The 26,834-nt window shown below is 39.4% G+C and overlaps 1 protein-coding gene across 1 annotated transcript in view; it reads right to left on the bottom strand.

Moving 5' to 3' along the window:
• Window positions 1-26,834, bottom strand: part of LOC128664299 (DNA topoisomerase 1-like) — a 571,968-nt gene that overhangs the window by 41,259 nt on the left and 503,875 nt on the right. Inside the window, exon 11 of the mRNA XM_053719139.1 lies at window positions 25,662-25,756. Coding sequence (XP_053575114.1) covers window positions 25,662-25,756 — 95 coding nt within the window. The remainder of the gene's footprint in view (window positions 1-25,661; window positions 25,757-26,834) is intronic.

The raw sequence follows: 26,834 nt of genomic DNA, 5'->3' as shown, positions 1-26,834 counted from the left end.
TGTAGACTCCGTCTCATGCTACCACTAGAGTGAAAGCACAGCCAGCATTCATAAGTGACCAAAACATCAGCCAGAAAGCATAGGAACTGAGAAGTGGTCTGTGGTCACCACCTGCAGAACTACTCCTTTATTGGGGGTGTCTTGCTAATTGCCTATAATTTCCACCTGTTGTCTATCCCATTTGCACAACAGCATGTGACATTGATTGTCACTCAGTGTTGCTTCCTAAGTGGACAGTTTGATTTCACAGAAGTGTGATTGACTTGGAGTTACATTGTGTTGTTTAAGTGTAACCTTTATTTTTTTGAGCAGTGTATATATATATATATATATATATATATATATATATATATATATATATATATATATATATATATACACACATATACACCCATAATAAATAAATATATATATATATATATTTATATACACACATACATACATACACATTTATAAATTAACCATATGTTGAATGAACAGTAAATTAAACTTATCTTCAGCTGTTGCAAACTTGCACATTTAAAATAGCTGGGAGTCAGTCCCCTTGCTGGCCTTTTGGCTGGGGACTTCCTTGTAGACTCAGGGAAACTGGTCGTGGTTTCTCCAGGGTGAAATTCTACCATATGGGGGTAAGAGTTGGGATGCAATATGTTTTTAACTTTGGATTTTGTTTTTATTGGCTCGTGTTGTATTATGGAAGAACAGACATGGACTTTCTCTTATCAGAAATAAAATCCAAAGTTTCAATGGGATTTGACATTAGTTCCTCAAGAGGAGTTTGTTTTGCTGTTAAGCAAAGCTTAATTCCAGTGCAGAAACAATACTTTTTTAACTTATGATGAGTGGACCAGATAATTCTGGGAGAAATTAATACCATCTCACACAAATATTTGCATATCTTAACCAGAATTCTCTAGTTCACTTTACTCTTACCATATGTTAAATATTTATTTTGCCCTGAAAATAAGCGTAAAAATCAAATCTTTTTGCTGCTGTTATGAACTGTGATGTTTTAAAGCAACTGAAAGTCAGTTCCTGCTAAATTTTTGGCTAGGGATTTTTTGTAGCCTCCAAGGAACCAGTGGTAGCTGTTCTTTAAATTAACAGAACCCATGGAGGATGGAAACTCCTTTAGGTTGAAGCTCCTTGACCCTTTATTGGGTGCTCACACTTAAGTTTGGTAATATAAAGCTGTCAATAGTATCAGTCCTTTGCTTTTTCCATGCTACTCAAACTGAATTTCTCTCCTGTTTGCAGTGTGGTCATAGAAAACACACAAGTTGTTATAGCTCACAAGGTTCTTGGGGCAAAGTACCTCTTGGTGTATATAAAAATCCAAATGGCTGAAGGAGTTCATCTAAAAACAGCTAGTTCAGGTCTCAAGGAGCAAATAATATAAGAAACTTGTTACTTGATTGAGATATGAAGCCACCAGAGACAATGCTAAAGAGTTTGCAGTTTTACAAATCTGCACACAGTATTTTCTTGGTGTGCATAGGTGGAGCACTGTAGAAGGATAAACTACATTTTTTAAAAACTATTTATGTTTACCTGATAAATTCATTTATTTCATGGTGGTGAGAGTACATGATCCATTACTCCTGTGAATTACTCTTCCCTACCACTAAGAATAGGCAAAGATTCCCAGACCCCAAGAGCTCTAAAAAAAAAACAACACCTCACAGGTACCTCAGTCAAACGTATAGCCGAGCAAAATGAGGTAGGAAAATATATACAAAAGCAAAATAAAAGGTTCAGGGAAAAAAAATGATTTACGCAAGAAAAATAACCAACACCAGAAAAACACAGTGGACTCACCACCATGAAATAAATTAATTTATCAGGTAAGCATAGATTATGGGTTTTTTTCATACAGGTAGTGAAATTCCACTATCCATTAGTCCTGGGAACCAATACCGAAGCTGTGGAGCCCACAAGTAATGAGACACAAAGTGTGAGATAAAAATCTTTTTTCTTTTCCTTTTCACTGAAAACTAAAACCACAACCCCAAAAGAAACCAAAAAGGGCATTTTTTATGCACTTAAAATGAATCAACAGGCAAAAATAAAATCAAGCTGAGACAACTGCCTGAAGGATTTTCCTACCAAAAGGCTACCTAGCAGAAGCAAAAACAGAAAAATGGTATAATTTTGTAAAAGTATGCAAAGAAGACCAAGTAGATGATTTTCAAATTTAAAGGGACAGTCTAGGCCAAAATAAACTTTCATGATTCAGCTAGAGCATGTAATTTTAAACAATTTTCCAATTTACTTTTATCACCAATTTTGCTTTGTTCTCTTGGAATTCTTAGTTGAAAGCTTATCCTGAGGTTCATATGCTAATTTCTTAGACCTTGAAGCCCACCTCTTTCAGATTGCATTTTAACAGTTTTTCACCACTAGAGGGTGTTAGTTCACATATTTCATATAGATAACAATGTGCTTGTGCACGTGAAGTTATCTGGGAGCAGGCACTGATTGGCTAGACTGCAAGTCTGTCAAAAGAACTGAAAAAAGGGGCAGTTTGCAGAGGCTTAGATACAAGATAATCACAGAGGTTAAAAGTATATTATTATAACTGTGTTGGTTATGCAAAACTGGGAAATGGGTAATAAAGGGATTATCTATCTTTTAAAACAATAAAAATTCTGGTGTAGACTGTCCCTTTAATCAACAAAAGCCTCATTCTTCGAAGCCCAAGAAGTGACAACTGATCTTGTAGAATGAGCAGAAATCCATTTAGGTGGAGGCTGACCTGCCTTCAAGTAAGCCTTATGAATCAAATTTTTTAACCAAGAGGCCAAAGAAAAAGAACATTTCTGTATTTTTCAAGAACCAGAAAAGTTAAACAAACTAGAGGTTTCTCTGAAATCTATAGTATAATCAATCCTTAGTAGCATTAATATAAATACTTCAATGCGCTAACATTCAAATTATGCAAAGATCTCTCTGAAGTATTTTTGGAATTAGGACACAAGTAAGGGACAACAATTTCCTGATATTGTTTGATGACAATTTCAGGCAAGAAAACAAATCTGGGGGTCGATCCGATATAAATCGTCGCCCGCAAAAGCCGGCGACGCCAATATTTACGCTGATTTGGTATCCTATATACGGCGTAACCTAGAAGTTACGCGCGTATATTTCTGCCGTCGCCCGTAGTTTTTTGGGCCATAGGCAGGTATACCAAACCAGCGCAGTTTGGTATCCAATATGCAGCGTAAGGACTTACGTGGCGAAAATGGAGAAAACTTACTCCATTTTCACCTCGCCACAAAAAGCAGCTGTAAGAAGCCTTACGCTGACTATTGGAGCCCCGTAACTCCCTAAACTAACCAGAAAATAAACCTAACACCTAACGCATGCGCAATGTCTATCTCCCTGTCAACCGCGATCTGCTAAATAAAACCTAACACCTAACGCATGCGCAATGTCTATCTACCTGTCAACCGCGATCCCCCCCCCCGAAATCCCTAATAAAGTTATTAACCCCTAATCTAATCCCCCTATACCGCCGCCAGCTATATTAATATTATTAACCCCTAATGTAAGCCCCTTACACCGCCGCCATCTCTATTAAAATGATTAACCCCTAATTTAATCTACCTACCCCGCCGCCAGCTATATTATCTATATTAACCCTAAGTATATTATAGTTAATATAGGTATTACATTATATATATTAACTATATTAACCCTAATTATATTAGGGTTAATATAGTTACTATAGTATTTATATTAACTATATTAACTCTATCTAACCCTAACTAAATTTATATTAAATTAATCTAATTTATAAACTAAAATATTCCTATTTAAATCTAAATACTTACCTATAAAATAAACCCTAAGATAGCTACAATATAATTAATAATTACATTGTAGCTATGTTAGGGTTAATATTTATTTTACAGGTAAATTGTTAATTATTTTAACTAGGTATAATAGATATTAAATAGTTATTAACTATTTAATATCTACCTAGTTAAAATAATTACCCAATTACCTGTAAAATAAATCCTAACCTAAGTTATAAATACACCTACACTATCAATAAATTTAATAAACTACAAACATCTATCTAAAAATAAAATTAAATTAACTAAACTAAATGACAAAAAAAAAACAAACACTAAATTACAAAAAATAAAAAAAAGATTACAAGATTTTTAAGCTAATTACACCTATTCTAAGCCCCCTAATAAAATAATAAACCCCCAAAATAAAAAAAATTCCCTGCCCTATTCTAAATTAAACAAATTTCAAAGCTCTTTACCTTACCAGCCCTTAAAAGGGCCTTTTGTGGGGCATGCCCCAAAGAATTCAGCTCTTTTGCATACAACAAATACAATCCCCCCCCCCATTACAACCCACCACCCACATACCCCTATTCTAAAACCACCCAAACCCCCCTTAAAAAAGCCTAACACTACCCCCCTGAAGATCTCCCTACCTTGTCTTCACCACACCGGGCCAAACTCCTGATCCGATCCGGGCGATGTCTTCCTCCAAGCGGCAAAGAAGAATTCTTCCTCCGGCGATGTCTTCCTCCAAGCGGCAAAGAAGAATTCTTCCTCCGGCGACGTTTTCCTCCAAGCGGCAGCAAAGTCTTCATTCTTCCGGCGGCATCTTCAATCTTCTTTCTTCGCTCCGCCGCCGCGTAGCATCCATCCCGGCCGACTGCTGTACTACGAATGAGGTACCTTTAAATGACGTCATCCAAGATGGCGTCCGCCGAATTCCGATTGGCTGATAGGATTCTATCAGCCAATCGGAATTAAGTTAGAAAAATCTGATTGGCTGATTGAATCAGCCAATCAGATTCAAGTTCAATCCGATTGGCTGATCCGAACAGTCAATCAGATTGAGCTCGCATTCTATTGGCTGATCGGAACAGCCAATAGAATGCGAGCTCAATCTGATTGGCTGATTGGATCAGCCAATCGGATTGAACTTGAATCTGATTGGCTGATTCAATCAGCCAATCAGATTTTTCTAACTTAATTCCGATTGGCTGATATAATCCTATCAGCCAATCGGAATTCGGCGGACGCCATCTTGGATGACGTCATTTAAAGGTACCTCATTCGTAGTACAGCAGTCGGCCGGGATGGATGCTCCGCGGCGGCGGAGCGAAGAAAGAAGATTGAAGATGCCGCCGGAAGAATGAAGACTTTGCTGCCGCTTGGAGGAAGACGTCGCCGGAGGAAGAATTCTTCTTTGCCGCTTGGAGGAAGACATCGCCGGAGGAAGAATTCTTCTTTGCCGCTTGGAGGAAGACATCGCCCAGATCGGATCAGGAGTTCGGCCCGGTGTGGTGAAGACAAGGTAGGGAGATCTTCAGGGGGGTAGTGTTAGGCTTTTTTAAGGGGGGTTTGGGTGGTTTTAGAATAGGGGTATGTGGGTGGTGGGTTGTAATGGGGGGGGTTGTATTTGTTGTATGCAAAAGAGCTGAATTCTTTGGGGCATGCCCCACAAAAGGCCCTTTTAAGGGCTGGTAAGGTAAAGAGCTTTGAAATTTGTTTAATTTAGAATAGGGCAGGGAATTTTTTTATTTTGGGGGTTTATTATTTTATTAGGGGGCTTAGAATAGGTGTAATTAGCTTAAAAATCTTGTAATCTTTTTTTTATTTTTTGTAATTTAGTGTTTTTTTTTTTTTTGTCATTTAGTTTAGTTAATTTAATTTTATTTTTAGATAGATGTTTGTAGTTTATTAAATTTATTGATAGTGTAGGTGTATTTATAAATTAGGTTAGGATTTATTTTACAGGTAATTGGGTAATTATTTTAACTAGGTAGATATTAAATAGTTAATAACTATTTAATATCTATTATACCTAGTTAAAATAATTAACAATTTACCTGTAAAATAAATATTAACCCTAACATAGCTACAATGTAATTATTAATTATATTGTAGCTATCTTAGGGTTTATTTTATAGGTAAGTATTTAGATTTAAATAGGAATATTTTAGTTTATAAATGAATTAGATTAATTTAATATAAATTTAGTTAGGGGTGTTAGGGTTAGATAGAGTTAATATAGTTAATATAAATACTATAGTAACTATATTAACTATATTAACCCTAATATAATTAGGGTTAATATAGTTAATATATATAATGTAATAACTATATTAACTATAATATACTTAGGGTTAATATAGATAATATAGCTGGCGGCGGGGTAGGTAGATTAAATTAGGGGTTAATCATTTTAATAGAGATGGCGGCGGTGTAAGGGGCTTACATTAGGGGTTAATAATTTTAATATAGATGGCGGCGGTGTTAGGGGCTCACTTTAGGGGGTTATAGATATAATATAGCTGGCGGCGGGGTACGGGAGCGGCGGTTTAGGGGTTAATAGCTTTTTTATTGTTAGGCTAGTGAGGGGGGATAGCGGATAGAGGGTTAGACAGTGCGGGCTATGTTAGGGAGGCGTGTTAGACGTGTCGGGCTATGTTAGGGAGGCGTGTTAGACAGTGCGGGTGTTTTAGACTTTAGTCAGGTTTTATAGGCGCCGGCAAATTCTAACGTGGCGCAAGTCACTGGCGACGCCAGAAATTTGTACTTGCGCAGATTTCTGGACATCGCTGGTTTGTCAGACTTACGGCACGTTAGCATCTGACGGCGACCTATATGGGATAGCTCGAGTTGCGAGCTGAAACTGCGGGCGACGCCGGTTCCCTCGCTTGCGCCGCAAACTGCGATCTATATCGGATCGCGCCCCTGGTCCTTATCCTGATGAAAGATAAGTAGACTCACAAGAAAGGACAATTTAGAGACTCTTCAAGCAGATGAGATAGCCAAAAGAAACAAAACCTTCCAAGAAATAAGCTAAATATCCACTTTATGCATAGGCTTAAAAGGACAGTCTGCACCAGAATTGTAATTGTTTTAAAAGATAGATAATCCCTTTATTACCCATTCCCCAGTTTTGCATAACCAACACAGTTATATACTTTTAACCTCTGTGATTATCTTGTATTTAAGCCTCAGCAAACTGCCCCTTTATTTCAGTTCTTGCAGTTTAGCCAATCAGTGCCTGCTCCCAGATAACTTCACGTGCACGAGCACAGTGTTATCTATATGAAATACATGAACTAACACCCTCTAGTGGTGAAAAACTGTTAAAATGCATTCTGAAAAGAGGTGGCCTTCAAGGTCTAAGAAATTAGCATATGAACCTCCTAGGTTAAGCTTTCAACTAAGAATACCAAGAGAACAAAGCAAAATTGGTGATAAAAGTAAATTTGAAAATTGTTTAAAATTACATGCTCTTAGTTCATAAATTGTTATAGTTATCCTAAATTCTTAACCACGCAATGTATTGGGGTTTTCACATTTTATACTCAAAAGAAGGAAAGAGGAGAAAAAAAAAAAAAGGGAGAAATCGTCATAATCGCAGATCACTTCCTCCCACCTCCCCCACTGCAGACAGTCTTCCCTATAACTAATATTGATCCAGCTATAGATTTGAGAATTCTTTGTTTGCTATAGCCAGCTCTAAAGTTTCTGTACCTCGAAAGGGTAAGATTATCAACAATTGAATTTCTTTAGGAAAACTACCGATTACGTTCCCCCATTTGATCAGCAAACACTTGATTTGTGCCTCAGAATTTATTGAGGTATCCATCTGTTCCATTATAAGTTGGTTTTTAAGCTTATGCCTAAATTCTGTCAGTTGAGGGGCTTTAAAGGATTTCCAATATTTAAGAATCAGTAACCTACCTGTCATTATAACCGTATTTAAGTGTGAAGTGTTTTTATGTAGGCTTTCTTTGTGGGTGTCTATAAAGAAAAAAATATGTTCATCTTTAAGTTGGAACTGGATATTATTAATTTTATTAATCCAGTAGTTAATCTTGTTCCAGAATTTCCTAACCTTAGGACAGTCCCAAAAACAATGTTTTAGATCTGCTTTAAAAAGTCTGCATTTGGGGCCAAAAATACCTAAATTATCCCATAATGCTTTCATACAAGGTGTAATATACGTATGATTAATAATTTTCGTGTGCGATTCTCTCCAAGAAGTGGAGAGTGTTGATGCGTCTGCCAGCCTGTAACTTTTGTGTATAGTTTCAACCGAGTCCTTCCACCATTCTGCAATTTTTTTTACATTGTCAGAACCTTTCCAATTCATAACTATTTTATATAGTGTGGTTATGTTATATTTCCCTGCTTTAAAGAGTTATTGCAGGCTCCACAATTTCTGATATTGGGTCCTCCTGTAGGTCCTCTAAGAGAGCCTGGAGGAAGTGCTGAGTCTGAAAAAAGGGAAAGAAATCTTTATTAGAGATTCCTTATTCTTGAATTAGGTCCTGCATTGATCAACATGCTCCAGTACTGCTATCTCTTAACTGCTCTAAGTATATTAGGCCCCTTTGTGCCCAACTATTAAAAATTTTGGAATTTAGAGATGCCGTGAAATTACATGCTCTCTCTGAATCATGAAAGTTTATTTTGGCCTAGAATGTCCCTTTAAAGAGAGGAGCCTGCAAAAGCATTAACACCAAGTTAAGATTCCAGGAAGGAGACATTTACTTGATCACAGGCTTAATATGTGCCAAAGCCTGAACAAAACCATGATTGTAAGAGCAGAGATCTTCCTCTTCACACTTGCAAACAGGCCCTTATTCAAACCATCCTGTAAGACCTGCAAAATTCTAGGAATTCTAAAAGAATGCCATGGTAATCTATACACCAAGAAATAAAAGCCTTCCAGACCTTATAATAAATCTTCCTTATCTCCGACTTACAAACCTGGATAAGGTTTCAAACACAGAATCTGAGAAACCTCTATGCTGAACTAATCGTTCAATCTCAATGCAATCAAGTTCAGAGTTTTGAGATTGGAATGAAAAAAAAGGACCTTGAGACAGAAGGTCTGGTCATAGCGGAAGAGGCCATGGAGGGCAACTGTACATCTTTACGGATTCCCATTCAAGAAGATAGCTCTGTGAGACCCCAAAGAATGAGAGAGAGAGAGAGCATTCCCCTGAATGCAGAGACTGACAACATCTGCTTCCCAGTTGTTTACTCCTGGAATATGAACTGAAGAAAGCAGACAGGAATTTGCTTCTGCCCATGAGAGAATTTGAGAGACACTTCCCTAATAACTAGGGAACTATGGGTTCTTCCCTGATGATTGATATAGGCCACTGCTGTGACATTGTCTGTTTGAAAGCAGAGATGAGACTCCATTTTCAAGAGGGGCCAAGTCTGAAGAACCCTGAAAATAGCATGGAGTTCTAGAATAATGATCTCAGAAGGAGCTTTTACCCCTTGTGCTCTCAAGGACCCACAACCAGCTCATCAACCTGAAAAACTTGCAGCTATAGAGATCAAAGTCCAGGTAGCATGAGCAAAATAATTCCCCTGAATAATAAACTGATAGCCCAACCACCAAGTCAGAGGCTTACTTGTTCTGAGATCTAGAAAAATATTTGATGAAGCATACAAAGCAGAAGACTCAGTACTTCCATACAAAGAGCAACAGAGGTAAGAGAGACTGAAGGCTGAGACGAGCTGCAAAGCCGGATTGGTCTACCAGGATACCAGGAGATTTCCCAGTGGGCTGCCGCGGCTGGGGCTTGAAGGCTACATTTTAAAGGGTTGATTCATGGATGTAATTGGGTTGTAGGGTGCATATGACAACAATCTTGCACTTTTTTTAATACACTCTATTATATAATTCTGAAAAAATATTGAGGGAAGGAGTATCCCAGTAATCCCCTGTTAGTGTGAGATTCTGCTAAATTAAAATATGGAGCTTGAACCAAGATATGATCCATGTAAGGAAACACTGCAATACCCTGAGAGATCTGATCATAGACAGTAGGGCACCCAGAACCTTTGTTCAACCATTTGGTCTGGCTACAGCTCCAAAAATTTTCACAAACAACTGAAAATGCTAGAAAGGCAAACCTCAAACTGTTAATGTTCCCTTTAAATTGCAACATGAAGATAAGTATCCTTTTGTGGTCATAAACTGACCTTGCTGAACAAAAGGTAGAATACTTTGAATATTTTCAATTTTTAAAGTAGGAATTCTGACAAACCTGTTCAGAGATTTTAGATCAATAACTGGTCTAAAACTTCTTTTCTTCTTTGGAACAATGAAGAGATTTGAATACAATTCCACCCCCTGTTCATGAAAAGTAATCACTCTCATAGTTTCTAGATCTAAAACTGGCTGAAAAAAAGGCCTTTAAGAGATTCCTATTAACATTGGACAGAACAAACCTTCCTCTGGGAGGCCTTGTTCTGAAACCTGATTACCCTGAGAAACTATATTCAGAACCCAAGGATCTGGAACAGACTGAAAAAGGCATAACCTGCCACCTACAAAAACCTCTGGATTGGGGGCTGTACCTTCATGCAGACTTGGAAGTAGGCGTGGACTTTTTGTCTTTTTTAGGTCTGACCCAATTAGCATTAAACCTCCAGACTGAGTCAGAGGAACTTTGATTCTGAGAGGAGGAATTAACTTTCTATTCCTTGTTCTGATAAAAGAAACATTTCAGAAACTGTAGATTTCATGAGATCTTTCACATCTGGAGTGCTCCTCTGTAAGGAAAAAATAGAAAGAGCAGCAATACCCATAGAAGCAGCATTAGGTTAGTCTAAATGCATTAACATATTTAAACATAAATCACATAAATAAGATGGAGGAGATACACACATATACACATGTATAAAATACACACACTTAACATTGATAGGAAAGTTCTCAGGGGACCAAGCTACTAAGGTAGATTTAGGGACAGAATCAGAAGGCTCCATTATAGCATTGAACTACAATAGCATAAACAATTATAGCCCTTTAAAAAAAGCTATTGAGGAATGTAAACTTACCCCCTAATAAAGAAGCTTCATAAAACAGATTTAAGGTGCGCTAAGCCGAAAACAAAAATAAAGCAGGAGACTAGAAGACGCCACACCTGAATACATAGATAGTGATCAACAGAGTAGAATGTGTGCAAAATATACACTGTTAAAAAAGGAAATTAGTGTGCCAAAACCTGACATGCATGTACTAGAGGGAATACATGTGATATCCTGATGCATGCTAACCTGAAAGCCAAAGTGCAAGAAAAAACACAAACGCCCCAAGACAATGCAAAAACTAAAAAATACCAGGGATAAGAGTGCGCTAAAAAAGCTCTACCAAATATTAATACTAATAACTACAATAGATCAATTTTAGTATCAACTGATAAAAATAAATACTAATGAATATACATATACAATTTAAAAACATAATTTATGTAAACACTTACCTGATAAATTCATTTATTTCATATTGGCAAGAGTCCATGAGCTAGTGATGTATGGGATATACATTCCTACCAGGAGGGGCAAAGTTTCCCAAACCTCAAAATGCCTATAAATACACCCCTCACCACACCCACAATTCAGTTTAACGAATAGCCAAGAAGTGGGGTGATAAGGAAGGAGCAAAAGCATCAAACAAGGAATTGGAATAATTGTGCTTTATACAAAAAAATCATAACCACCACAAAAAGGGTGGGCCTCATGGACTCTTGCCAATATGAAAGAAATTATTTTATCAGGTAAGTTCTTACATAAATTATGTTTTCTTTCATGTAATTGGCAAGAGTCCATGAGCTAGTGACGTATGGGATAGCAGATACCCAAGATGTGGAGCTTCCACGCAAGAGTCACAAGAGAGGGAGGGATAAAATAAAGACAGCCAATTCCGCTGAAAAAATAATCCACAACCCAAATCAAAAAGTTTTAATTACATAATGAAAACAACAGAAATTATAAGCAGAAGAATCAAACAGAAACAGCTGCCTGAAGTACTTTTCTACCACAAACTGCTTCAGAAGAAGAAAAAACATCAAAATGGTAGAATTTAGTAAACGTATGCAAAGAAGACCAAGTTGCTGCTTTGCAAATCTGATCAACAGAAGCTTCATTCCTAAAAGCCCAGGAAGTAGAAACTGACATAGTAGAATGAGCCATAATCCTTTGAGGCGGGGTTTAACCCGACTCCACATAAGCATGATGAATCAAAGACTTTAAGCAAGACGCCAAAGAAATGGCAGAAGCCTTCTGATCTTTCCTAGAACCAGAAAAGATAACAAATAGACGAAGTCTTTCTGAAATCTTTAGTAGCTTCAACATAATATTTCAAAGCTCTTACTACATCCAAAGAATATAAAGATCTCTCCAGAGAATTCTTAGGATTAGGACACAAAGAAGGGACAACAATTTCTCTACTAATGTTGTTAGAATTCACAACTTTAGATAAAAAATTAAATGAAGTCTGCAACACCGCCTTATCCTGATGAAAAATCAGAAAAGGAGATTCACAAGAAAGAGCAGATAACTCAGAAACTCTTCTAGTAGAAGAGATGGCCAAAAGGAACAAAACTTTCCAAGAAAGTAACTTAATATCCAGAGAATGCATAGGTTCAAACAGAGGAGCCTGTAAAGCCCTCGGAACCAAATTAAGACTCCAAGGAGGAGAAATTGACTTAATGACAGGCTTAATACGAACCAAAGCCTGAACAAAACAATGAATATCAGGATGATTAGCAATCTTTCTGTGAAAAAGAACAGAAAGAGCAGAGATTTGTCCTTTCAAGGAACTTGCAGACAAACCTTTTTCCAAACCATCCTGAAGAAACTGTAAAATTCTAGGAATTCTAAAAGATTGCGAAGAGAATTTATGAGAACACCAAGAAATGTAAGACTTCCAAACTCGGAAATAAATCTTTCTAGATACAGATTTACGAGCCTGTAACATAGTATTAATCACTGAGTCAGAGAAACCTCTATGACTAAGTATTAAGCGTTCAATCTCCATACCTTCAAATTTAAGGATTTGAGATCCTGATGGAAAAATGGGCCTTAAGATAGAAGGTCTAGCCTTAACGGAAGTGTCCAAGGCTGGCAACTGGCCATCCGAATGAGATCTGCATACCAAAACCTGTGTGGCCATGCTGGAGCCACCAGCAGTACAAACGAACGCTCCATTAAGATTTTGGAAATCACTCTTGGAAGAAGAACTAGAGGCGGAAAGATATAAGCAGGTTGATAATTCCAAGGAAGTGACAACGCATCCACCGCTTCCGCCTGAGGATCCCTGGATCTGGACAGATACCTGGGAAGTTTCTTGTTTAGATGAGAGGCCATCAGATCTATTTCTGGAAGTCCCCAGATTTGAACAATCTGAATAAATACCTCTGGGTGAAGAGACCATTCGCCCGGATGTAACGTCTGGCGACTGAGATAATCCGCTTCCCAATTGTCTATACCTGGGATGTGACCCGCAGAAATTAGACAGGAGCTGGATTCCGCCCATACAAGTATCCGAGATACTTCTTTCATAGCCTGAAGATTGTGAGAACAACCTTGATGATTGACATATGCCACGGTTGTGACATTGTCTGTCTGAAAACAAATAAACGATTCTCTCTTCAGAAGAGCCCAGAACTGAAGAGCTCTGAAAATCGCACAGAGTTCCAAAATGTTGATTGGTAATCTAACCTCCTGAGATTCCCAAACACCCTGCACTGTCAGAGATCCCCATACAGCTCCTCAATCTGAAAAACTCACATCTGTTGAGATCACAGTCCAGGTTGGACGAACAAAAGAGGCCCCTTGAATTAAATGATGGTGGTCCAACCACCAAGTCAGAGAAGATCGAAAATTGGGATTTAAAGATATTAATTGTGATATCTTTGTATAATCCATGCGCCATTGGTTCAGCATACAAAGCTGGAGAGGTCTCATGTGAAAACGAGCAAAAGGGATTGCCTCCGATGCAGCAGTGATGAGACCTAGAATTTCCATGCACAAAGCTACCGAAGGGAATGATTGAGACTGAAGGTTTTCGACAAGCTGAAACCAATTTCAAACGTCTCTTTTCTGTTAGAGACAAAGTCATGGACACTGAATCTATTATAGTCACCATTTTGAATGTTGGTATCCTTACATAACGATTCAATAATTTTAGATACAGAACTGGTCTGAAGGAATTCTCCTTCTTTGGTACAATGAATAGATTTGAGTAAAACCCCAGACCCCGTACCAGAACTGGAAATGGCACAATTACCCCAGCCGACTCTAGGTCTGAAACACATTTCAGAAACGCCTGAGCCTTTACTGGGTTTACTGGAATGCGTGAGAGAAAAAATCTTCTCACAGGCAGTCTTACCTTGAAACCTATTCTGTACCCTTGTGAAACAATGTTCTGAATCCAAAGACTTTGAATCGAATTGATCCAAATATCTTTGAAAAATCGTAACCTGCCCCTACCAGCTGTGCTGGAATGAGGGCCGCACCTTCATGCGGATTTAGGAGCTGGTTTTGACTTTCTAAAAGGCTTGGATTTATTCCAGACTGGAGGTTTCCAAACGGAAACTGTTCCTTTAGGGGAAGGGTCAGGCTTCTGTTCCTTATTCTGACGAAAGGAACGATAACGATTAACAGCCCTATATTTACCTTTAGATTTTTTGTCCTGAGGCAAAAAGGCTCCCTTCCCCCCAGTAACAGTTGAAATTATAGAATCCAACTGAGAACCAAATAATTTATTACCTTGGAAAGAAAGAGAAAGCAACGTTGACTTAGAAGTCATATCTGCATTCCAAGACTTAAGCCATAAAGCTCTTCTAGCTAAAATAGCTAAAGACATATACCTGACATCAATTCTAATGATATAAAAAATGGCATCGCAAACAAAGTTATTAGCATGTTGAAGAAGTTTAACAATGCTATAAGCATTATGGTCTGACACTTGTTGCGCTAAAGCCTCCAACCAGAAGGTGGAAGCTGCAGCAACATCAGCCAAAGAAATAGCAGGTCTAAGAAGATTACCTGAACATAAATAAGCCTTCCTTAGAAAGGATTCAAGCTTCCTATCTAAAGGATCTTTAAAAGAAGTACTATCTGCCGTAGGAATAGTAGTATGTTTAGCAAGAGTAGAGATAGCCCCATCAACTTTGGGAATTTTTTCCCAAAACTCTAATCTATCAGATGGCAAAGGGTACAATTTCTTAAACCTTGGAGAAGGAGTAAATGAAGTACCCAGACTATTCCATTCCCTAGAAATTACTTCTGAAATAGCATCAGGAACTGGAAATACTTCTGGAATAACTACATGAGGTTTAAAAACTGAATTTAAACGCTTAATAGTTTTAATATCAAGAGTACTTGACTCCTCCATATCGAATGCAATCAACACTTCTTTAAGTAAAGAACGAATAAACTCCATCTTAAACAAATATGAAGATTTATCAGTGTCAATATCGGAGGCAGAATCTTCTGAACTAGATAGATCCTCATCAGAAATAGCTAAGTCAGAATGATGGCAGTCATTTAAAAATTCATCTGAAATATGAGAAGTTTTAAAAGACCTTTTACGTTTACTAGAAGGAGGAATAACAGACAGAGCCTTCCGAATAGAATTAGAAAAATTCTCTTACATTAACAGGAACATCCTGAACATTAGATGTTGAAGGAACAACAACAGGTAATGAATTATTACTAATGGAAATATTATCTGCGTTAGATAGTTTATCATGACAACTAACACAAACTACAGCCGGAGGAACAGTTACCAAAAGTTTACAACAAATGCACTTAGCTTTGGTAGAACCAACATCAGGCAACGACTTTCCAGAAGTAGATTCTGATCCAGGGTCAGGTAGTGACATCTTGCAATATGTAATAGAAAAAAACAACATAAAGAAAAATTATCAAATTCCTTAAATGACAGTTTCAGGAATGGGAAAGAATGCAAAACAGAACAAGCCTCTAGAAACCAGAAGCAACTAAAAAGTGAGACTGAAATAATGTGAAAAAAACTGGCGCCAAGTATGACACCCACATTTTGGTGCCAAGTATAACGCCCACATTTTTTGGCGCCAAGAATGACGCCCATATTTTTTGGCGCCAAAAACGTATGCAACACACATACGTCAAAAATGACGCAATCACGTGAAAACTTCCGGCGCCAACTAGGACGCCGGAAATGACGAAATTTTTGCACCAAAAAAGTCTTGCGCCAAGAATGATGCAATAAATTAAAGCATTTTCTGCACCTGCGAGCCTAACAGCCCGCAATTTAGAAAAAAAGTCAATTGAAAATTTTAAGGTAAGAAAAAATATAAATTCATATGCATTTTCCCAAAAAATGAAACTGACAGTCTGAAAGAAGGAATACTGATTATCCTGAATCATGGCAAATATAAGTTTAAAACATATATTTAGAACTTTACATATAAAGTGCCCAACCATAGCTTAGAGTGTCATGAATAAAATAAGACTTACTTACCCTAAGACACTAATCTACATATAGTAGATAGCCAAACCAGTACTGAAACTAGAATCAGTAGAGGTAATGGTATATATAAGAGTATATCGTCAATCTGAAAAGGGAGGTAGGAGAAGAAATCTCTACGACCGATAACAGAGAACCTATGAAATAGATCCCCTAGAGGAGGACCATGGTATTCAAATAGGCAATACTCTCTTCACATCCCTCTGACATTCACTGCACTCTGAGAGGAAAACCGGGCTTCAGCCTGCTGCGAAGCGCATATCAACGTAGAAATCTAGCACAAACTTACTTCACCACCTCCATGGGAGGCAAAGTTTGTAAAAACTGAATTGTGGGTGTGGTGAGGGGTGTATTTATAGGCATTTTGAGGTTTGGGAAACTTTGCCCCTCCTGGTAGGAATGTATATCCCATACATCACTAGCTCATGGACTCTTGCCAATTACATGAAAGAAATATAAATTTATTAAATTTGTTATATCCTAAAACCATTGCAATTAATTAAAAATAAGGTGCACCTTATGAACATTCATAGATAATATTAAATCCATAGACAGCAATTCATATGTTAATAGCTCATATATAGCATAAAACAACAATACTACTATAGAATTAATTCAATACAAATTTCTAAACGTTCCCAAACATTAGGAGTATAAAGTGCTTAAAATTTTCGCACAAATTTGAAACAGTCTCCAGACTTTGCAACAATGTTTTATCAAAGCCTTAAGTTATCGTTTTTCAGGCTCAAACAGGTAGAATGATACTCATCTGTTTATAGCGGTATAATGATCTACTCTTCTTATGAGTGTTACTGTTACAAGTGCCGTATTCTTTACGGTTTCCGTTACCCAGAGAAATAACTCACCAGAATCCGAAAGGTAGGAATTGTAAAACTAATACCTTTCCCTGACCGTGTTTCTTCCTCTTGCAAGGGTACTGGCGTTCGGGTAAGCTGTTAGCTTTGGCCGTGATGTGTATCTTCCACGTGTTCCACTAGTCAGCCAATCACCCGGTCAGGTTGCCGGTGTCAGAATTTCAAATCGGGTCTCCGTGTTGATTAATAAACCAAGTTGTCAGGGTACCACTCCACAGTGTATGTTGATAAAAAGTTTTATACACAGCACTGTAAGACACAATGTTCCTCACTTGTTATGCCACTCTAGTGGCAATTTGACCATTCGCAATGGTTCACAGTGATAAAGTTTAGTGAAGCAAAGGAGGCTGGCTTCCACAGTTCAGGTCATCTACGCGTTTCAGCTTGCAAGCTTTTGTCTTGCCAACTTATCCTAACACCTAAGCTAACCCCATTCCATAAAATAACAAAGACTATTAAACTAATAAATTAAACTTCCAAAATTAAAAATCCTAATCTAAAATTTAAAAAAAAAATCCTAACATTACATAAAAAATAAAACCTATGATTTAATTTAAATACAAAATCTAAGATTACATAAAAAATGATCTATAGATATATAGATAGACCAAGATAAGGAAAGACATATCAAATAGTGCCATATATATATATATATATATATATATATATATATATATATATATATATATATATATATATATATATATATATATATATATATAAATATATAAAAAGTCCCAGGGAATAGCACTCACCTTAAACAAAACACTTTAATGGTAAACATTTTCGGGGTCTCCCCGTCCTCAGATATACTAATGGCATATACATCAAATGCTGCTGGAGCATGTATTTACATTTCTAGTCCTAAAGCCCGTGTACACGGGCCATTTTTTGCAGTACAGCGGTCCCACCCCTTGCTCTCTCTCTCCCCCCTCCCTTTTGCTCGCTCTCTCTCCCCCCTCCCTTTTGCTCGCTCTCTCTCCCCCCTCCCTTTTGCTCGCTCTCTCCCCCCTCCCTTTTGCTCGCTCTCTCCCCCCTCCCTTTTGCTCTCTCTCTCTCTCCCCCCTCCCTTTTGCTCTCTCTCTCTCTCCCCCCTCCCTTTTGCTCTCTCTCTCTCTCTCCCCCTCCCTTTTGCTCTCTCTCTCTCTCTTCCCCCCTCCCTTTTGCTCTCTCTCTCCCCCCTCCCTTTTGCTCTCTCTCTCTCCCCTCCCTTTTGCTCTCTCTCTCTCCCCCCTCCCTTTTGCTCTCTCTCTCTCCCCCCTCCCTTTTGCTCTCTCTCTCTCCCCCCTCCCTTTTGCTCTCTCTCTCTCTCCCCCTCCCTTTTGCTCTCTCTCTCTCCCCCCTCCCTTTTGCTCTCTCTCTCCCCCCTCCCTTTTGCTCTCTCTCTCTCCCCCCTCCCTTTTGCTCTCTCTCTCCCCCCTCCCTTTTGCTCTCTCTCTCCCCCCTCCCTTTTGCTCTCTCTCTCTCCCCCCTCCCTTTTGCTGTCTCTCTCCCCCCTCTCTCTTTTGCTGTCTCTCTCCCCCCTCTCTCTCTTTTGCTGTCTCTCTCCCCCCTCTCTCTTTTGCTGTCTCTCTCCCCCCCTCTCTCTTTTGCTGTCTCTCTCCCCCCTCTCTCTTTTGCTGTCTCTCTCCCCTTCTCTCTTTTGCTGTCTCTCTCCCCCTCTCTATCCCCCCTCTTCTGCACTCTATCCCCCCTCTTTAAAGCACTGTCTCTTAGCAGCCAGCCCCGGTATCTGGCCCTGCCTGGCTATGCCATGCCCGACACCGCCCACATCACATTGCACCCACCCGGCCACTCCCACTCCGCAACCGCCCGACCACGCCCACTCCGCCACACAATGCCAGGTTAGTTGGAAGGCCAGATGTGTTTGTCCTCGCGCGCAGTCTCTACTGCGCATGACAGCTTCGGACAAACACATTTGGCCTTTTATTATATAGGATATATATATATATATATATATATATATATATATATATATTTATATATTGTGAACCCCCATTTTAATAACTCACAAGCCGCCACTGTGTGGCAGGTATGTGACTAACTCCCATTGGGTGTTCTTTTGCCACCATCTATACTCCATATAAGACATCTCTCTATCCAGACCGTAGCTCTCTGTAGGAAAAGTTCTTAGACCAGTTTCCTTTCAAACACCTGGAGCACCTCCGATCTTCACCTTCCTTCTGTGAAGGCAGAGACAAGAATAGTTTCCATTAAGGTGGGAGGGGTTTTAAGGGCTCTGGGAATTTTGGGATATTTTCCACCTCCTAGTTGTCAGGATAAAATAATTCCCAGGACTCTCACTCACACACACCCCCTCACTCACTCACACACTCTCTCTCACACACACACCCTCTCCCCCTCTCTCATACACACACACACACACCCTCTCCCCCTCTCCCTCTCCCCTCCCCCTCCCATGTCACGAATAGTTCCCGGCAAACATAGTATGTTCGCGTTCCCCGCGGACGGTGAACATATGCGATGTTCGATCCTCCCCCTATTTGTCGTCATTGAGTAAACTTTGACCCTGTACCTCATAGTCAGAAGACACATTTCAGCCAATCAGCAGCAGACCCTCCCACCTTCTGGACAGCATCCATTTTAGATTCATTTGGAAGCTGCATTCTTAGTGAGAGGATGGACAGTGTAGCTGCTGCTGATTTAATAGGGAAATCAATAGCTAGGCTAATGTATTCAGTGTCCACTACAGTCCTGAATGACTCATCTGATCTCTGCTGTAAGGACAGCACCCCAAAAAGCCCTTTTTTAGGGCTACAACATCAGTCTGCTTTTTTTTTTTTTTTTTTTTCCTGTGTAATCTAATTGCAGTTGCCTTCCTGCCAGCGTGTGTGTCAGGCACATAGCGTATACTGTGCCCACTTGCCCAGTGCCACCACTCATATCTGGTGTAACACTAGTGTACATTTAAAAAAAACACACTTTTTTGACTGTGAAATAATAGACAGCTGCCAGTACCCAGTATAGCCGCCAATAATGCAGATGGGGAGGGTTAGAGCGCTGTTTTGGGGGGGGATCAGGGAGGTTGGGGGCTAAGGGGTGATGCTACACCACAGCATATGTAAATATGCTAAAAAAAAATTAAAAACCTTTTATTTTAGTACTGGCAGACTTTCTGCCAGTACTTAAGATGGCGGGGACAATTGTGGGGTGGGGGAGGGAAGGGAGCTGTTTGGGAGGGATCAGGGGGTCTGATGTGTCAGGTGGGAGGCTGATCTCTACACTAAAGCTAAAATTAACCCTGCAAGCTCCCTACAAACTACCTAATTAACCCCTTTACTGCTAGCCATAATACACATGTGATGCACAGCAGCATTTAGCGGCCTTCTTATTACCAGAAAGCAACGCAAAAGTCATATATGTCTGCAATTTCTGAACAAAGGGGATCCCAGAGAAGCACTTACAACCATTTGTTCCATAATTGCACAAGCCGTTTGTAAATGATTTCAGTGAGAAACCTAAAATTGCAAAAAAATTTAAGTTTTTTTTAAATTTGATCGCATTTGGCTGTGAAATGGTGGCATTAAATATACCAAAATGGGCCTAGATCAATACTTTGGGTTGTCTACTACACTACACTTAAGCTAAAATTAACTTTACAAGCTGCCTACATGCTCCCTAATTAACCCCTTCACTGCTGGGCATAAAGCACGTGTGGTGCGCAGTGGCATTTAGCAGCCTTCTAATTACCAAAAAGCAACGCCAAAGCCATATAAGTCTGCTATAATGGCATGTCTGGCACACAGTGTTGGGGCAAGGGTCCATCTGACCACTGATACCTGGTCTGTAAAGCATGGTCAGGGCTGGTATATCACCTACACTGTGCACTGTAAAGCGGGCGTAACCCTTACATTACCTGATGTTTTAAAGCACGTTATTCCAAACAATTTAGGAATGTTAGGTGATTTATGCCCTTTATGGATTAAAACCAGACTCTGTATCAACTATGTAATTTTCCATGGGAGTTTTGCCATGGATCCCCCTCCGGCATGCCACAGTCCAGGTGTTAGTCCCCTTGAAACAACTTTTCCATTACTATTGTGGCCAGAAAGAGTCCCTGTGGGTTTTAAAATTCGCCTGCCTATTGAAGTCTATGGCGGTTCGCGAAATTTTGCGGAAGTTCGCGTTCGCCAAGCCAAATTTTTAGGTTTGCAACATTACTTCTCTCTCTCTCTCGATAGATAGATAGATCTATATCTATCTATCAAGTAGAAGGCGGCACTCACTGGTCTTTTCAAGAATACTTTTGTGACAGACCCTTCGGTCAGAACTGAAAGAGTTAACTTTGTTCAGCTTTAAGAAGCTATTTTCTAAAGACAGGTTTGCTGGCATCAGCTATAATTAAGTTTAAGTGATAAACATTCCCATTGTTCAATCACATCTAGAGAGCAGACGCCCCAGTGATAAGAAAGGATCAAGTGTGTTGTGTTTAACTTGTTATCTGCTTAAGTAATGTAATTCTATTGTGGCCTGTCAAAGGGCGTTTTCTCTCTATCTAAATGTACAATATTCTTTCAACCCCCCATCTGGGGTCAGACCTGCATAAATACTGGGCATATGGCCCTTAATAAAGTACACTTTGTTTTTACCTTCAATGTTGAGCCTGGTCTCATGTTTGAGGGGGGAACTGATTGGGGTTGTGAATTGCTGATTCCCTATTCAGGACATTGTTCATCTGGTATTAACCCTTGGTATCCTGCTGGTACCGTAACAATTGGTGGCAAGCGACGGAATGAACCTTATCGCCCAGAAGAGCAACTACACAAGCCAGTAACCTCAGGAAGAGGGGGATTATTACAATACTGACTAAGATGGAAGGAGTACAAGGGACCGAAGGAACCAATGGGCCCAGCATATCAGACAGAATCCCCGAAGAAGCAAGCTTTGATCGGGCGGTTAAAATAAGACTGGCACATTATGGCCCCAACCCATCTGCGGAAATTATAGACCAGGTAATAGCCGCTGTGGAGGCCAACCTACTTCGCCAAAGCAGCGCTGCAGCAGCCCAAGTCACAGCAACCCCAGTGGAAAAGGGAAAAGTAAATTTTGCAGCTTTTAAAAACTTCCTGGAAACAGAAGGATAGATTGATGGGTACCTTGCGGATTTTGAGAGGCAATGTGCACTACACAAGGTACCCGCAGAGGACTGGGTCACGATATTATCCGGAAAATTATCCGGCCGGGCCAGTGAGGCTTTTTGGGCCATTCCAGATGAGGAAGTCGGGGATTATAATACTGTAAAAGAGGCTCTGCTCTCCAGGTATGCGGTTACACTGGAGGCATACCGGAGGCGGTTCAGAGACACTGTTAAATTAGCTGGAGATTCCTACCTTGAGTGGGAATGTAAGGTGCACCGCACAGCAGCTCACTGGATAGCGGGGTGCCAAGCCGTATCTGGGGAAGAGGTGCTGCAGCTATTCCTGTTTTGAACATTGCTTCGACAAGTTACCCGAAACCCTCCACCCTGCATGAAGCGGCTCGCTTGGCAGATGAGTATACGGATGCCCGCAAACTGGACACTGCTACCACTAAGCCCCCTGCCAGAGTGGAGTACAGACCCCCAGTCACCCCAGCAGCTGCCAGTTACCAACCCCCGGCGCACAGCTATACCCCACGGCCTCTAGTCACGAACTACCCTCAGAGAGCCCAGTTCAATTCGCGGGGCTACTCACAATCTATTCGGTGCTTTGGATGTAAGCAACTAGGGCACAAAAGACCAGAGTGTCCCCTAAACGCAGCGAACCAAGCGCAGACCTGGAGAAGACCCGCCGGCAGAATCCCACGTAATCCTCAGCCTGCGGCCTGCTACGTAGAGGCGCAAGAATGCTGGGGCATCCTACATGAGGCAGACCTTGTGCAAGCTGCCCACCAGAATAACCGGCAACTGGTTAAAGTGAATGGGAAGGAGGTCCGTGGTCTACGGGATACTGGTGCTACCATGACCTTGCTTCAAAAGAACTTGGTGTCTGAGAAACAGCACACTGGAGACACTGTGGCTGTGAGGGTAGCAGGGGGCGCTGTGTTCCGCCTACCTGTTGCCAGGGTACATTTGGATTGGGGAGTGGGCGCTAGACCTGTGAATGTGGGGGTCATGAAGGATTTACCTGCTGATGTTCTCCTTGGAAATAACTTGGCACCCCTTGTTTCTGCCTATGCTCCCATTGGTCCCAATGATGTTAACCCTGTGACTACCCGTGCCCAGATCCGTGCAGCAGAGACTGACCCACCTGCTGCTAAGCCCCAGGACGCTGAGCTCAGTAAATCTATATCCGCTATTGATACGTGGAAGTCCCGTTACAATGCGCTGATGAAGGAGAAGAGGAGCGCAGAGGAAAAAGCACGTTTAGAATCGGAATCTCTGCTAGACAAGCTGCACCAACAGACTGCAGAAAACACCAGCTTGAGAGTGAGACATGAAACATTAAAGATAAACTTAGCGACACTGGAGGAGAAGCTGACACTGGCTCATAGTGAGGTGCAGCAACTCAAAGGCACCCTATGTCAGTATGAAGGGATTGTGGATACCTATAAAGAGCAGGTACAAAAAACTCGTAAAGAAGCTGATGAGATTTTGAAGGACTGTTTAGCCCTAGTCTGGGCACTGAAGAAGTTGAACCCTTATTTTTACGGGCAGGAATTCTCTCTCATAACGGGAATACAGATGGATTGTCCCGGCAAACTGACATGCCTACCACCTCCTAGTCCGGTCATCCCCACGTTGACCCGCCAAAGGGTCAAGCCGGGTCTGCCGGAGTGTTCCACATGGGGAAGCTATGTCACAGACCCTTCGGTCAGAACTGAAAGAGTTAACTTTGTTCAGCTTTAAGAAGCTATTTTCTAAAGACAGGTTTGCTGGCATCAGCTATAATTAAGTTTAAGTGATAAACATTCCCATTGTTCAATCACATCTAGAGAGCAGACACCCCAGTGATAAGAAAGGATCAAGTGTGTCTTGTGTTTAACTTGTTATCTGCTTAAGTAATGTAATTCTATTGTGGCCTGTCAAAGGGCGTTTTCTCTCTATCTATATGTACAATATTCTTTCAACCTCCCATCTGGGGTCAGACCTGCATAAATACTGGGCATATGGCCCTTAATAAAGTACACTTTGTTTTTACCTTCAATGTGGAGCCTGGTCTCATGTTTGAGGGGGGAACTGATTGGGGTTGTGAATTGCTGATTCCCTATTCAGGACATTGTTCATCTGGTATTAACCCTTGGTATCCTGTTGGTACCGTAACAACTTTATTTCATAAGTGTGACGTTTCAGGGACACACTCCCCTTCCTCAGATGCAGGGGAGTGCGTCCCCGAAACGTAACGCTTTTGAAATAAAGTACACTTGAAAAGACCAGTGAGTGCCTTTTCCTACTTGATATATTTAACCACTGGCACCTGCCATTAAGGTAAGAGTGCTCATTATTACACACACACTGTATATATATATATATATATATATATATATATATATAAATATATATATATATATATATATATATATATACACACATATATATATATATATATATATATATATATATCTTCCTTCAAAACATATCACAAGCTTTTCTTATGATACATCATCACCATCTGCACTCAAAGCTTGCATGTAATAGATGTACAAGCTCATGTTCATCCAGTGTATGCTTGTCAGATCACTTATGTACTTAAAATATGAGGTACAAAAAGGCTTGTGGAAAAAGCAGGTAAGCAAGCTAGATAGGCACAGGAATAAAACAGAATTCTGTAAAAATAGTATAGAAAAAAAAAAAAAGACAAGAGACTGGGCAGAATCACTAAACTCTCTAGGATATAAATGTATGGCATTTCACCTTTTGTAAACATATGTACACACTATGTTGCATGATTTACAATATACTAAATGGCAACGTCATGCTTCCTAATTTTCTTTCCACTTGCCTGTATGGAGCACACCAGTGTAGCCCTGAACATGCTGGTGTTGTATAAAGGTAGTTGTAGGCTTATCAATTTATGCACTTCATAAGACAAAAAAGTAAATAGTCAACTTGGCTGTTTTTAATGCATTTACTGAATTTCTGCATTTGTAAATGTGATGTATTTGGTGGTATTTTTAGTGTATGTTAATTATTCAGTCTGAGAAATGTCCTCCTTAATTTATAGCACATGGGGAATGAACTAGAGTAAATTACTCCTGTGTGGAACTCTATGGGTTGTCCGGCATGTGACTGACTGCATAACAGAGCTTCAAATACAAAAATCACAAGACTTAATGCTTTAATGTGAACTGTATAAAGCATTCAACAACAAATGGACAAGGGAGCGTCTTGTGAGTCCCTTTATCAACTACCATAAAAGGTGCTCCAATATGAGCTCCACCACAGTATGGATTGAAAATGTGACTCAATTGGAAAGTAAAAAATTTTTTTTCATCAAGATTCAGTGCTCTACAAAAAACTGCAGTACTTACTTTTTCAGCTTCTCACTGTCATTTGCCTTGGCCTCCTTAATAGCTTCCTTCAGCTCCTTCTTTGCCAGAGAAATCACTTCATTTCTGGCATCAATCTAGAAGGATGAAACTTGACACCTGAGTATTGCATACAAGCTGAGTAACGTTAACAATCTAGTTAATACTATAGCACAATCATTTTTTTTTCTTTTTAATATCTAGGTTTATATTTATACTAATGATATAAATTTGAATGTGTAGCGACACGTTACACACACACACAAATATATATATATATATATATATATATATATATATATATATATATATATATATATATATATATATATATATATATATATATATATATATATATATACATACACACACACACAATGGGGGGAAAACTTTCTAATATTAATTCCACAAAATAGAATTGCATAGACTAAAACAGGTAATTTTATTTACATCACTGCATTTTAATAATGTGCTGATGTAACATTAAATGTGAAAATAATTTTCTAAAATGGTGCAAGAAATGTAAAGATAAACTAAAATTTAATGTTACAATTAATTTGCTAGTACATCCCTTTCCCTTCTACCCAAATTGTGTCCACTATTTTTCTTACATTTTAAATTTCCCAAATTCCTCTGAACTTATGGTCTTTCTAGGTAGCTTTAAATCTGTATGGATAAAACTCCTATCCATCCCAGTATTTATATAGTTACAGGATCCCTACTCTAGACATATATACACACATATACATATATGTATACACACACACACACACACACACACACACACACATACTGTATATATAAAATATCCTCACAAATGTACAGTGGGTTTCAAACGTATTGAATCTATGGATGAAGATATTGTGGGATGTGGTCTCTCTTGCTCCCACATCTAGTCAAATGCCTTTCAGAACGGTTATCTGACACACTTCACACTGTTTCCTCTTTCTTCCTCCTCTCAGTCCTCATGTTTTTCTTATCTGCTGTTCTAATCTCATTTTCTCTATAAAACTATTGATGTCCCTTACATTCCATCACTCTATATTCTGAGACTCCAAAATTCTAAACCTATTTTCCACAAGTACTCTCCATATTATTCCTTTTCTTGTGATATTTCTCCTAAATAAGACTCATTAACAAATATTTGACATGCAGTAGGAAACGAGGATGGACATA

Source organism: Bombina bombina, chromosome 1 (genome assembly GCF_027579735.1).
Source record: "Bombina bombina isolate aBomBom1 chromosome 1, aBomBom1.pri, whole genome shotgun sequence".
NCBI lineage: Eukaryota > Metazoa > Chordata > Amphibia > Anura > Bombinatoridae > Bombina > Bombina bombina.
The sequence above is the reverse complement of the archived record's forward strand: the minus strand, read 5'-3'. Positions and strand labels throughout refer to the sequence as shown.